The 15057-nt window shown below is 45.7% G+C and overlaps 1 protein-coding gene across 1 annotated transcript in view; it reads left to right on the top strand.

The window, feature by feature from the left end:
* The first annotated feature begins 4622 nt into the window (after positions 1-4622).
* LOC146174380 (solute carrier family 26 member 10-like) overlaps positions 4623-15057 on the top strand; it is a 60507-nt gene continuing 50072 nt past the window's right edge. The window contains exon 1 of the mRNA XM_084584560.1: positions 4623-5049. Within this exon, the coding sequence (XP_084440686.1) occupies positions 4686-5049 (364 nt within the window). The 5' untranslated portion in view covers positions 4623-4685. The remainder of the gene's footprint in view (positions 5050-15057) is intronic.

The raw sequence follows: 15057 nt of genomic DNA, 5'->3' as shown, positions 1-15057 counted from the left end.
GTCGGCTAATAACCAATTGTGCGGACAAAAAAAAAACACAGGGACGGTTGATCCGAAAGTATGATCGGTGCTTGCACTGACCTAACATGATCCGTACTTTTACTGTCACGTACAGCACCTGGAGGCGTAATTTCCCACATGATCCGTGCTTTTACTGTCACGTGCAGAACCTGGAGGCGTAATTTTCCACGAGGCGCCTTCGTGAAATTCACGCAATCGACTGGACAGACAAATAAAGTTCGCAGGGGTAGTTTGACCATGTAGTCGATACATCTTCTCTGGAATGTCTCCGTTTATACCAGGACCATGGATTGGCTAACACGACAAAGTCTATATGCTTTCGTCACGACATCATTTCTAGCGTTTGTATTGTGGCGGACCCACAGAATGCTATTTTCCCGACACAAGGTTCGCAGGCTACTGAGATCCCACCATTCGTCTAGTTTGTAGGGATATTGAGCTCAGCAACACTGTCTTGAAATAAAAGCCATGAAATAGGCACGCAGTGAACGACGCATTACAGTATTCGTAGTCTGTGCACGCTAGAAATCACGGATTGCCGGAGTCGGCAGAAAGTCGACCAATGCTGAACTTACCGGACCTCAAGTGCAGCTGCATAAAAACATGTCCATACACTCTACACGTGTTTGTAATTATTAGCATAATCGAATTATGTTAATAGACACCTGGTCTTAATAAAAAACATAATGGACATGATGAATTCGGAGCCATGGCTGAGCATGTCTTTAAGAGTAGATCGGAGGCTGGTTGATGCTACTCCCAACTAAATTTTAAGGATCCATATACTCGCAAGGCAGGAAGTTAACGACACATCTCCACCTTCAGGATGAAAATATGAAACTAAAAAATCAAATTGACAGCGGTCGCATATGCTTAGCGTTTCTTATGTGCCTTGTACAAAAGTTTGGCAGTCCGTGCGACCGACTGTTGACCTTCCACGACCGTGCTTTCTCCGTGGCAGAAAGGCGCGTACAGCCTTGATAACACGCTTTCCATAGTCTCGTTGTGAAAACCAAAAACATGGTTAAACTTCCGCCAGATCCTAGAGTGCTTAAGATACCTCGGTGGGCATAGGGGTGTTGCCTTGGTCAGTGAATTGTTTTGCGTTTTAAAAATGTTTAGAAGTCAAATTTGGCGATAATGAGCATTTCAGGCAATTTTAGTAATTATCTAATCACTTGAAACTTGTTGTGAAACCGATGTAAGTTTCAAGCTAGCTTAAGGAAAACGTTCTTGAAAAAAAAAAGACTTTGCAATCTACGTAAGACTTTTTTTTTGGTTCTGACTCAAAATACAAGTGTCACGGAACGTTTTGCGGACTCCCACACGAACGTACTACTTTTTACTTGGGAAAGGTTATGCCGTATACACCTGGCCTGCGGAGCTCTAGTGAATGTCCTCTACATGTCTTTTTTGCTCCATGTACGGTGCTATCAGGCATGCTTCGAGCATGTGCCGCAGGCTGCGAGCGGCCCTCACATTCTTCTTTTTTTTTTTCTTTTTCTGCTCCAGCTCGAACGTATCCATTATAGCAGCAGCTGGCGCTGTATTTTTGTCCGCGCGGACGACTACTGGCAACAGGTTTCAGCCGTTCTACTCAAAGGCTAGATTCCCGGTAAAGAACAAAATGTGAGGTACAAATCATAGAAGAATCCCAGCTGCTGCACTCATGCAGCACGACATGTCGACCTTCCTGCAGATGCACGAATGTTCTCCGCTAAACGTAAAAGTATGTTTACAACTTCAGTGTTAATAACCCAAAGTCAGCGTTTTCCCCTGGGCCTGTTTTGCCACAATCATGCGTTTTATACCCAAGCGATATTTTTACCACAATTTAATTTTTAGCCGTTACGGCAGTTTCTTAACATAGAAGCATGAATTGCAAACTTGCAGAAAGTAACTTCAAGGCAGTTTTCAAGTATGGAAGCTCATGACGTGTGATCTGAGGCTGCTCTAGTAAGGAATGAAGGCATCAAATGGTACGAAACATTTTCTTTTTATATATGCTTCTGACGCTTCGTCTTAAGTACTTAAAACGAGTGACAGCCAGAATATTATTGTTGCGTTAAAGATGTGTTGGGCGGATACTTTTTTACGGCGAAGTGACGAGATTACTCATTTGTTTGGCAAGGTCGACGACTGGGCAAGTTCATAAGCAGTCATTTTAAACCCGCCAAAATACAAGAAAATGAGGCTGGACTAAAAGCGGAAGTTTTATTGACGGAAAGAAGACAACGACGCCTCGCACTGAGCTGAGCACGCACAGTACCCAAACCAGTGCCATGGCAGGCACAATTCAATCATGGTCTTAATCGATAGTAACTTATGGTCTTATGGTAATGTTCTTACTCGATAGTAAAGCACTGACCGAATTGTTGCTGCCCTTTCACTGTTTTCGGGTATAGTGCACGCGCATTTCAATGCGAGTCTTCGTTGTCTTCTTTCCTCCAATAAAACTGCAGCTGTTAGTCCATGCAGTCCTGTCTTATTTGTTTGTGTTCTGTGCGTCGTCTCTTTTGGCTAGTTTAAAATGATTTAGCTGATTGACTTCAGGCCCTAAATCTCTTACTTCAGTACGACACGTATAACTGATTAAAATAAAAACGCTCTTCTGCATGTGCTATATGTTGCTGAAGAAGAAATCTGCATGGGCAGGACACGTAGTGCGAAGAGAGGACAACCGATGGTCGCTTAGGGTAACAAACTGGATTCCAAGGGAATGAAAGCGTAGCAGGGGGAGGCAGAAAGTTAGGTGGGCGGATGAGGTTAAGAGGTTCGCAAGGGTCAAGTGGATGCAGCTAGCACAGAACCGGGTTAAGTGGAGAAATATGGGAGAGGCCTTCGTTCAACAGTGGGTATGATCAGGCTGATGATGATGATGATGATGATGATGTTGATGATGATATGGTGCTATCAGCATAATACTCAAGCAAAGTGGAGTACTAGATATATATGCAACGCCTCTAAATTGAGTATGAGGAAGGGTATAAGAAAGTAGGAGTTCCCTAGCATATTGAAGCTAATTAACTGACCCCGGGTGACAGTCTGGACGCGAAATGTGCAGTATTTTTTTCGTTCTCAAAATTTCATTGATATCCAAATTAATTAAACTGTAATTATTCCTCTCGGGAACAATATGTCCTTCATGAGCTGTAGATCCTTCACAACCACGGTGGAATTTTGCGTTACACCACAGCGCCGTTTATGTAATATCGGTCTTTCTTTAATGTAGGTAAATGATAACTTGCAAAATAAAAAAAGCTTTCACGTGACTACGGAATTCTCTACCAGAAAAATACATTGCTCAGAAATAAAAAACTCATTTGTTGTGAAGAGCTATCTGGAACGAGGCTTTCAGCAGTCGTTTGGCGTGGTATTTAGCCATTATTTTGTCATTTGTCAGCTTACCTCTAAGGTCAATAAAGAAACTAGGTTGTGTGCTTTTGGCTTCAAATGCTTCAGGCAGAGTGTTTGGAAGACGATGTGCAACTGCTTAGCTGTTTTTATTTGCAATGCTAAACTTACTCACTATATATACAAATTTATTTTTTTGATATAAATAAGCCCAAAACAAAAACTGCAGCCCGGGCTACGTGACTTCAAGCGGTTTTGAGTTCGTTTCACGGGCTAGGTCTGTCGTTTTATAAGCTTGGTTAAGTCTAGCTTGGCCATCTGGTGTGCCGGCCCTCAATACTGTAGCTTATAGGTATTTCAATTCCCCAAGGCGTAAGTCGCCTAATCCAATGAATGCTCGTTTGTTTGTGTTTCTAATCTCCGTAAAAGGAGGCAAAAAATTACGAACTTGGTACCGTGCTTCTCTTTCAAGTAGTGGCATATTACGGAAATCTAGCACTCATTAAACAAGCAGGTACAAACAGCGGTTTGTGCCATCACTTATATCCTTACGTGAGCGATAATTCGGCAATAAAGCCGATATTACCATTTGATGTGCCAAATGTGCAAACACAGAATAAATAGGGCAGAATATAGATCAAGCGTTTCCATTTACGCTTTTGACCTTGCTTTTGACCTTACTTTTACATGAGCGGCGTGACGGTAACGTAGGCACGTGTGGTAGCACATATCTTCGGCAATAGGTGCAGTCAGAACTTCCTGCCGACCTTGACTCTCGAACAGGAGGCGGAGAAAAACAAAACCGGGAGCCGAAGCTGCGCAACAGGGCGTATCGGAACCGCAGGCATTACCGGCAACTACCAGGAAACCGTAGCAGTGTTCCTATTTGTGTCTGAAAGCTAACGCGCATGCGCTGAATGGTTATGCACGCGCAAAAGTGATATTGGGTTCATGCAAGGGGTCCACTTCAATACTAGTTTCTAATAGCAGATGCTTCGTTTAGGCTGAATGCCAAGTGTGGAACACTGATCTGACTCCCTCGATTTGTGGCTGCGCAAAAGTGTGAATTTTCAATTTTGTGCCTAGAGGCAATTGTGCGCTCGCTCTAGCAAAGCTTGAGGAGATCGTCATGTGACAATTCTTCTCCATTCTTAGACTTTTTTTATATACAAAGAAATTGAAATACGAAAGGGAAAAGGAGGAATTGCCAACTAAGCCTTCGCTGTCGGTCTGCTATAATTTCGGCAACATGCGTATAAGGTTAGCGCCATTGCAGCAATATGGAAATCTAGCTAATGTGAGCTGCATTGATGAATCGCTGTCAACTGTGCACTTATACTGCGGCTAACGCAGTGTTCCGGTACCTTATGAGCAGTGAAAAAATGTTCGTTCACGATGACCCAGCGACGACGGCACCGCTCGAAGCCAGAGTCGTGGTTGACCGCAAGGCGCTCGCCATCTACGCTCTCGATGATCCGGAACCAAAGTCCACTGTTCAGCCGAAAATCACCGAGCGAGCAGCCAGACTGTGTCATGGTGCTTTTCGTCGAGCCCCGTCGTTCTTCTTAGGACTCTTCCCATGCATAGCTTGGGTGAGGAGCTACAACTTGCGCCAATTCCTTATGCCAGATGTCCTCGCTGGGCTATCAGCCGCCGTTCTGCATGTTCCTCAAGGTAAGTGAATAATATTTCTTTGGTATTTCGCTCTCCTCTTATATTCAGACAGTGCAAAAGTTTGCTCTGCTAAGTGATTGAAATTTACGGCGAAAAGCTAACAGCAGGGTATATAATTCATGTACGATATTTGACACGAGCAAAAAATACGTTATTCGTTCAAGATATGGCAATTCTTGTAATCACAGAAGCAATGAATTTCTTGCATTTTATTCTGCGTTGCGTAATTTTCATTAGTATATCTTTCGTCAGGTGCAATAAGCTGTGGAGTTCTGAAGATGCACACAAGAGTAAATCTTTCTCGCAATCCTGAAAGCGCCATTCCCTTTTGTTCTAGAGAAACGCCCTCGTAGGCTCCTTCTGCAAAGGACTACATTTAGTCACTTTTTAATGCGAGAGCATTACTTCGCTATATATGTTCACGGATTTCTGTCTGCAGACAGCGTCCGTAGACCGAGTCCGCAGGCCGCGTCCGCAAAATCGTGCCCGCCGCAGTTTGTAACTGAGAAGTGGTAGAGGTTAATGAGTGTTCTCTATCGATAGAGGGTGACATAAATTTGTTCCCAAAAATAGTTAAGTCAATTAATTAATTACTAAATAATACAAGCAGAAAATGTAAAAGTTGTCTGCAGCAGTTGTGAGTAATTGAAAAGTGGTAGAGGATGAGTGCTGTCAATCTGTAGAGGGTGACGTAATGTTGTGTCCAAAAATATTATTAGGCTTATAATTAGTTTGGGTAATTAAATTAGAGGCAAAGCACGCAAAACCATGTACGCTGCCGTTGTAAGTAATTGAAAAGGGGTAGAGGCTAGTGAGTGGCGTCAGTCGATAGAGAGTGACGTAGTATTGGGTCTGAAACAATAATTAGGCCAAAAAGGTAATTAGGTAACTTATTATAGGTAAAAAATATTAAAAGTGAAGGCGAAAATGGTCTCATTAGCCAATTGCATGGCGCCACATTGAATGTATGAAATACTAAAATGGTTATTTAAATCAGTCAGTTAAGGTGACGTCAAGGATGCGACGTCACGCAACCGGAAATAGAGCCGAAAAAAGGCATAGGAAGGGATTGGCGAGCAATATGAAAGTATCCAAGACTAAAATGGGTAAACAAGAAGCGAATTAAGGTGACGTCAAAAATGTGACGTCAAGCAACCGGAAGTAGAGCCGAAAAGGGCCTAGGAAGGATTTGGCGCGCAATTTGAAAGTACCAAAGACTAAAGTGAGTGAACAAGAAGTGAATTAATGAGACGTAGAGGATGTGACGTCCCATAACCAGAAGTGCAGCCGAAAAAAGATATGGGAAGGGATTGGCGCGCAATTTGAAAGTGCAAATACTAAAATGGGTAAACAAGAAGTAAGTTAAGCAACTAGAAGCAACCAACAGCAGTATCCGTGTTTTCGCATTACTCCAGTGGAGATTCTGCAGTGCTCTTTAATTTTTTCGTTGATTTTTCTACAGTAATCTCAAAACAGATGGGACCCTATATCATGTTTTACGTGCAAGTGCATTAAAGCGCGGTCTTTTTTCCACTGTTTGTGAAACTATGTTGTCCGCAAGAAAACAGTCTGAAAAATCTGATCTTCTGACATCGGTGAATATAAAAGCTACAGTCATAATATATACGCTTTCCGACTAATTTGTTATTCTGTTCACATAATCGCTGTTTGCAGCCCTTCTCTGCCTACGTTGGTTTGGTTTGGCAAAACTTTATTTCCCACAGTAGGGGTCCTGGAGGACACTCGGCTAGGCGTCGGTGTAGAGGGCAGCTCCCACGTCGGAACAGAGAGCCCGAACCTCTCCACCGCCGCGCGGGCCTCCTGGACAGCCCGAAGCTGATCATGTAGTGAAGCACTTTTTAAAACTGTGTCCCAACGATCCTTGTTCTTGGCGTAGGCGTCGCTCGATGCACAACCACACAGCATATGGTTTAAGTCTACACGGTCACTGCACCGTTCACACACATGTTGTCCGTCGTAGTCTGTGTCGATGTGCTTCATGCGCCAGGGGTTGGGGTATGAGTTCGTTTGGAGCAAGCGTAATGTGACTGATTGGCTGCGGGTTAATTTCTTATCCGGGAGGGGAAATGCTCGTCTGCCTAGATAAAAGTGCTTAGTGAGCTCGTTGTACGTGAATAATTGATCTCTGTACTCGATATGTGGAGTAGCAGGGGAAACCGGAGGGACGCGGTCGATGAGTCCTCGCGCCGCCTCGTGTGCGATCTCATTGAGATTCCGCAGGCCGCCCCCTAAGCTGCCCATGTGTGCCGGGAACCATACGATGGAGTGATCGGTGATGTTACTTCCGCCTAAGATCCGTAGCGTCGTCTTCTCTATCCTGCCCTTGGCGAAAGCTCGAGTGGCTGCTCTAGAGTCGCTGTATTCATTGTGAAGTCCGAGTCTTTTAGAGCTAGTGCTATCGCTGCTTGCTCAGCTACCTCTGGCTTCTTGGTGTAAAGTGTGAGTGAGTTGCGCGTACGCCCGTGTCCGTCGACTACTGCTACCGAGTAGGCATGCTTTCCCGGTATGTACGCTGCATCCACGAAAGCTGTCTGGTCGGGGAACTGTGCCGCGTCCGCAGCGAGGGCTTTGGCGCGGGCGAGCCTTCTTCCTTGATTGTGGATCGGGTGTACGTTTCTTTGATCGCTTCTCGCACGACTTTAGGCAACTGCGGGACGTTGTCCTTTTCTACTATGGTGTTCAGGCAGAGCTTAACGAGAATCTCTCTGCCCGCTTTGGTGCTTGATAGGCGTGCAATCTGTGCCGTGTGCTGTGCCTCGATTATTTCGGCAAGGGTATTGTGCACTCCTAGCTTTAAGAGTAGTCCAGTCGAGGCATTATCGGGGAGCCCCAACGCTGTCTTGAAAGCTCGGCGTATGTGTACCTCAAGCCTTCTCTGATGTTCCTTTTTCCAGTTGAGCATTGCAGCCACGTATGTAATGTGACAGAGTACAAAAGCATGGACCTTTTGAATAGCGTTGTCCTCGCTCAGTCCCCTGTGCCTATTCATGATGCGCCGAAACATCCGGATCGCGTTTGCAATCTTGATCGTGATGCTGTCAAGCATCGCCCAGTTGGACCCGTTGCTTTGGATGATTAGTCCTAGAATTCGTAATTTATCGACCGTGGGTATGCGATTTCCATCCCTGTCGTGTACCTCTATGCATGGTGTGTGGTGTGGGCGCCAGTCGTTGGACGGGCGGCCTGGTCTTGGGGGGTGGTAGATGAGTAGCTCGGATTTTCTAGAAGAGCAGCGAAGTCCCATTTGGGCAAGATGGGCCTCGGTAACCGTGATGGCTTCTTGCATGCGCGCTTCTAATTCGGCATCGCTGCCACCGGTGCTCCAGATGGTAACATCGTCTGCGTATATGGTGTGCTCCACATCAGCAATTTCACCCAATGCGCGAGAAAGCTTTGTCATCGCCAAGTTAAATAAGAATGGTGAAAGCACTGAGCCTTGTGGTGTTCCCTTATCGCCCAGAATAAAGCTCTCCGAGACGTGTTCGCCTATCCGGATAGTGGCCGTTCGATCCTGCAGAAACGCCTTGACGTAGTGATAGAAACGTGTTCCGAGATTGTGGTCAGATATGGCTTTGAGAATGGCTTGATGTTGGATTTTGTCAAAAGCTTGCTCCACTTCGAGTCCCAGTAGCGCCTTGGTGTCTCGTGTGGGGCGATCCAACATACTTTTCTTGATGCGTAGCATAGCGTCTTGCGTTGAGAGACCTGGCCTAAAGCCAATCATATTGTAAGGGAAGTACTCCTTTTCTTCTACGTATTCCGATAGTCTATTCAGGATGACGTGTTCGGCTAGCTTTCCTAGGCAGGACGTCAGTGAGATCGGCCTTAGGTTGGGTAGGCCCAGAGGCTTGCCCGGTTTTGGGATGAGGATCGTATTGGCATGCTTCCACTCTGCAGGTAGTTGGCCAGTTTTCCAGACTTCATTGATTTGTTGCGTTAGGAACGTGACCGAGTCGTCCTCTCAGTTTCGGAGAGCCCGATTTGTGATACCATCGGGGCCGGCTGCAGAGTTACTGTTGAGTTCGTGAATTGCGAAGCGTACTTCGCTTTCTGTGAAGTCCGTATCTAGCTCTGAGTTTGGCGCACCGTCATAGCTGTTCCTTTGTAAGGTACTCGGTAGCCCAGATTTAAGCGGTAAGTATCGTTTGGCAAGGTCATCCAGAAGGGCTTCGGCGGTACTGATTTGCTTCTCGCGATGTACTAATTTACTTAGCCTGATCCGTTGCATAGTTTTGGACTTCGCTCCGTGTTCGTCGAGGAGGTGTTTTATGAGTCCCCACCCACTTCCTCTGCGTATTTGCCCATTGAGGGAGTTACAGACTTCATCCCATTGTTATCGGGAGAGAACCATGCAGTATTGTTCAATTGTCTTGTTGAGTTCGGCAAGTTTCCTTCGTAGTCTTCTGTTAAGACGTTGACCCTTCCACCTGGCTAGAATGGAATGTTTGGCTTCTAGAAGATTTGCTAGCCGACTGTCCATCCTCTCTACCTTAACGTCCGTGGTAATTGTCCGTTCCGAGGCTGCGATGTCTGCTTTGAGCTGCTCGGTCCAGCTCGTTATCGTGTGCTTTGTGGTTGCTCCTGATGAGTTGGATGGCTGCGCCCGTATTGCACGAAATTTGTCCCAATCGATAAGTTTGTATTGCCTTTGCATTTTTCCCGGTATCTCTCCATCAATTCGGAGAATATAGTGGTCACTCCCAAGGTCTATTCCTGAGTTGTGCCAGGCACATTTTTCTAGGCCCCGGACAAAAGTAAGGTCCGGTGTGGTGTCTCGACATGTGGAAGTGCCACATCTGGTTGGGGTCTCCGGGTCTGTGATCAGCGTGAAGTCGAGATCGGAGGCTGTCGTGAGAAGACGATTTCCCTTGCTAGAGGGATACGCGTAACTCCGAGCCTGGTGTGGGGTGTTAAAATCTCCACCTATAATCAGCGGACTGTCTTTGGCGATGTGCGCAATCTTGGCCAGAATGCCTCTAAACCCTTGCCTCGTATCCTTAGGGCTGCTGTACAGATTGGTGAGGAAGATGCTTTGCTTGTTCCCTACGTGGTCATTCGGTATGATCTCAATCGTGAGGTGTTCTAGATAGCAGGCTGTGTGGCGGATCTCATGCCGAATGTACGGGATCTTCTTTCCAATCAGTAAAGCGACGCCTCTGCCCTGATCTTTTCTGTGGGCTTCGGCCGTATATCCCGTAATGGCCAGTTCGGTTGTGAGTGTTTCTTGTAGCATGATGACGTGTGGCTTCTCGGTTTCTGATTTGACCATCTGCAGGAGGACCGCCTTTTTTGAGGCGATCCCCCTGCAGTTCCATTGCCAGACGAGGAGACTGCGTGTCTTATTCGGCACTGTCATGTTGGCCGTTGTAACCTCCTTCACTTGCAGTGAGACCATCGCGAGGTGGGCCTTGCGCACCGATGTTTTGTGAACTCATCCTTTCCATTGCCGGTACTACCGTATTGTTTAGATACATTTCCATTTTCTGTACTCGTGAGCTAAATATGTCCATTTTCTCGTTCATTCGCACCATGCTCTCGTGCATTAGCCTCATATTCTCGCTCATGGCGTCCATAGCGTCTTTCGTGGTTCGCGGTTGCGTTAAAGCGCGCTTCTTAGAAGGCGGGCACTCTTCGATTTGTTCTTCCTGTCTCTTCGTCTCAACGAGTTGGGGAATTTCGACAGCGGTTGATGGCTCAGGTGTGAGCGTTTGTTTACGGCTATTCGCTTTACCCATTGCAGTTAATTCGAGCGTTAGCTAAGTATAAGCGGCTTTTAGCTCTCTTAGTTCCTGTTCTAACATAGCTATTCGCTCTTTATCAGGATTGCGGGACTCAATTTTCTTTGGAGGCGTGACAGCGTCTCTGACTTTGTCCGCCCACGTGCCTCCGTTGTCTTTTCCACCGAAGCGCACCTGAGAACTACTTCCGTTTGTCCTCGCATGTGTGCGGCTCTTCGATTGAGAGCGGGAGCGGCTAAGTGTTGGCGTCTTGGACCTAGATCGGCTTCGTGCCGCGTGCTGCTTGTCTTCTTCAACTAGCTGTACTTCCTCTTGTTGCTCCAGTCGCGCTCGTTGTCGTCGTGCGCGTACTACGTATGGAATGAGATAGCGTTTCCTACGCACCTTGTCCGCCGTTACGTGCAAGCCCCCGCACAGCTTGCATTTTGGATCGCACACATGGGATGAGGTGGGGTTAGGAAGTCCGCAACCTCTACATTCGGTTGAGTTTGGCTCGGGGCAAACGTCCGCACGATGTCCGAGTTTGCCGCATACGTAGCATATGTCTACTTGTCTGCGATATAAGTAGCAGTGTGGGTCCATACCTAACGAAGTTTGGAACGCGAAGACCATCGAACACAATGATCACTGATCCTGAGTCCTTGATTCTTTTCGCCGCTAGTGCCAAGGGGTTGCGGTCATTCACAACGTTTCTTTCAATCGTCCTGTGATCGCCGGCACTATCGATGTGTCTGATTACCCCTTTGCAGGTGTCGCTTGGGGCAGTTTCGTAAGCGCTGACTGCGTACTCTTTTTCGGCTATTCGGATAGCCCTTAATTGCGCATACTTGTCTGCATTTTCTCGAAAGGGCGTGCTCGCCACCATGATGTTCTGCGCAATATTGGGACATATTATGTCCTCCGTGGTCTGCTGTGGATCAAGATTAACTGCTGCCATTATGGCTTTGCTCACTAAGGTAGGTCCGATCTTTTGCAAGTTCAAGCCGCCCTTTGGGCGAAGCACTATCTTGATGTTGTCTTGCGGCACGGTTGGCATGCGTGAGGCTCTTATCACCCGGTTCTTAATGTTAGGAGGCTTGCGAGAAGAGCTCACCTGCCCGTCGCTTGCATGTTGTGCTTGCTGTGAAAGTTGCGCAGTAGGTTGGGCGCGTTCATTCTTCGTTCTCCGGCTGGTCACCACTTTCCAACCCGTGTCGTCTTCTGTAGTCGACGCTTGTGGTAAATCCTCCGCAGAGCTATCCATTTCATCGGTTGTCATTCTCTTCGTGTTGCACCCAGCACGAAGGGCTGCTGGCGTCTCGCCGAGCTAGCGCGTTTCTGGCTAGCGCTAGCGTCTGGCGTGCACGCCTAGGCTTAGTTCGGCGGCGGAGTTCACGTGGTAGAAACGTACTTGTAGATTCTTGAAAAATGAAGACCCACCTCAAAATCAGGTATCCACGAATTCCCTGCCACTTCACGAAACTGCTGGTGCAAGAACTTCGGTAAAAATCGACAGAAATCACTGCGGAATCATATGAAGATGACGGAGCCGATTGGATCACGTCCACACATCTCGGCGACCGCAGCGCCACCCTCTGCCTACGTTGCGACGACAATTAAAGCCGGCGTTCTTGCGACTGCATGGCAGAATGTAATTATTTATGCTTATGCGTAAATTCGTTTCAGGTCTTTTTGAAAACACTCACAACAAGGAGTCATCCGTTTCTATATTAACGTCGTTCATGATACAAAAGCACGGCAGTATGACAGAGTAGCGTGAGTGCTATTGTAGAGCAGTTCGTCTTAAATGAGGGGCCGTAGGCGCCCAATGGATAACTATATAATCAGAATATTCAGCTCATCAACCAAAACGTTATTGGTAGATCAGATAGTGCGCACTGGGAGACTGTTATTATATATTGTATCTTTATTTAGACACTTCCGTCCTATAACAATAATTTAACCAGAAATGGCGATTCTTGAAGGCTTTCATGCTGTTTTTAACTTGTCAAAGAAACTCGACAAAAGTGAATGATGTCACCACTTTGTGATCTAGCTGCGCTGATCTCTGTGACTACAAACTGCGTCAGCTTGTGCGATAAACTGCACTCTGCCAACTTGACTTCACATAATCCGGGCATTGGTATTGCTGGAGGTGACCTCACAGACATCGTTATGTTCCATTCGCAGGTTTTTATGGTGATTCTGATCCCGTATACAAACGCCTTTTCTTAATGCTTTAAAATGTTTTAGACAAGGAGACTGGCACCAGCTTTTTTTGTGTTAATGAATCCAGTGGCTCTGACATCAGGAGCTTTGCTCGTGGCTCAAAATGCTTTCTATACCTAAACTATTGACCTCATGTTTTTTTTTCAGAGATAGTCTTTTTAATTGAAACTCATTGTAACGCGTTTACTGCGACGTTTTTTTTTTAATTGTATGCATCTCACTTATGTCATACCAGTAACTGACCCTACGGGCTGTCGATTCCCACTGCCATATTTGGGGGGTCAGTGCATCCTTGATGTCAGGTTTCGCATGCGGCATTTAAAAAAACGAAGCAGCATTTATGTATCTAAAAATTATGCTCCGTATGGTTCATTTCTTTTACCGAGCCACGCGGCTAACAGCACTCATTGTGACCTCCACCTCCTACTCCCCGGCGGTAGAAATATTGTCGTAAGAAGTCAGTAGACTGCTGCACGTAGCTACAAAACAGCAATAACGCCACACTTATCTTCTTTTCGTATACAGCTTGTTTTAAAAACAGTTCAGATTTAGTTACTCAATATATTGGCGGTAGGCAATGCATGTTGTTGCATGAACTTGGAATTTGCGCATGCTTAATATTGTAGATATTCAAGGGCCTTAAAACACGGCGTCTGGGAAAGACGAAACTCAACACATGCCTACCCCAAAATGGCTTCAATTTTGCTAGGAAGCGGTATTTCTTGTATTCGTGTTGTCTTCTGCGTCCTTACAAGTGACCTCTTAAGAGAAGCCTGGAAGTAACTACTCTGTCTACTGAGCTCCCAAACCCTATTAGAAGTGCGGTTACCGCTTTGCACAGCATTATTTACGGCGCTTACTCCTTTCTAACCGTTCCACAGTTTATTGATCCTTTCGACTATACTGGGGGCAGAGGTATTTAGAACCTGTTGAATTACACCTCCTGAGGGCTTTGTTTTTTACCGGTTTCGACTAAATAACCCGCCCGCCCACTGCCTGCCTCTTCTAATTAGTTTACTCGAGCGTCCTCGAAATCATATAAGATTGTGAGTATGCCTTAAAGTTTAAATCAATTTTCCTTGTTGTACGCACCTCTAATGTACAGCAAATTACAGACTGCTGTGACTAATCCGTTTTCGTATAAATTACTACGACATGCATCTCAAAACGCAAGCAGCCCTGCTGAGGCTGCACGTTTGATATTAACTTCGCTATAACGCATCTTCTCTAACACTCCTAGTCATGTTCACAGCCTTTCTACTCAATTTTCCTCGTAGGGCATGACGACCTCTATTCTACGTCTAAGTGTGCCGAACAACATCTATTTACTGCGCACCGAGGTTACCTAATCAAGATAAATGGCACAAATGGTGGCTCACTCTAGCTGCCACACCCAGTATATACGCTTTCATACACCTCCTTATAAACATATCTTGCCTTATAGAGATATAGGGAAACGAACACAGTGACTAATTTTATACAACCATATCACATTACGCAGCTGTTCTTACAGTACATTTTCCGGACCAGTCGACATCACAGTGTTGATTAGAAGAAGGGCCTACGTTATGTGTTTTAGGTTTTTCTTACTAAGATGATTGTGTAAAGGAAACATCGCTCCTCAGCTCGCCCTTTTGGACGTTATACAGGCATAATACATTTTATAATGCAGAGAACGTTCATATTTGCAATAAGATGTAACCAATGAGATGTAACCAACGCCATTTTTAATGAAAGTTCTTAAGAATTGAATTAGTCCATAGTTAAGCAAGCAAAAAATGAAGAAAAGAAGACAAGAACAGGAAAGAATAAAGGCTTACGTAAGCAAAATGATGTTTTACCTTTTTGCCAATCAGACGTAGTTGTCGCATAATTACGAAGCATTTCAGAGGACACGCAAAACCGCCGTAGGAACAATACATTATTCGAGCTTCGTAGATTAACAACTTGTTGTAATGTGAAGTCAGGATACACCAACAAAACTATTTCTACAGCCGTTACCTGTAGTTGTGCTTCAAGGTAGTCAGAATTATTTTCACGT

This window comes from Amblyomma maculatum, chromosome 11 (genome assembly GCF_055883805.1).
Source record: "Amblyomma maculatum isolate TAMU_Amacu chromosome 11, ASM5588380v1, whole genome shotgun sequence".
Taxonomy (NCBI): domain Eukaryota; kingdom Metazoa; phylum Arthropoda; class Arachnida; order Ixodida; family Ixodidae; genus Amblyomma; species Amblyomma maculatum.
The sequence above is the reverse complement of the archived record's forward strand: the minus strand, read 5'-3'. Positions and strand labels throughout refer to the sequence as shown.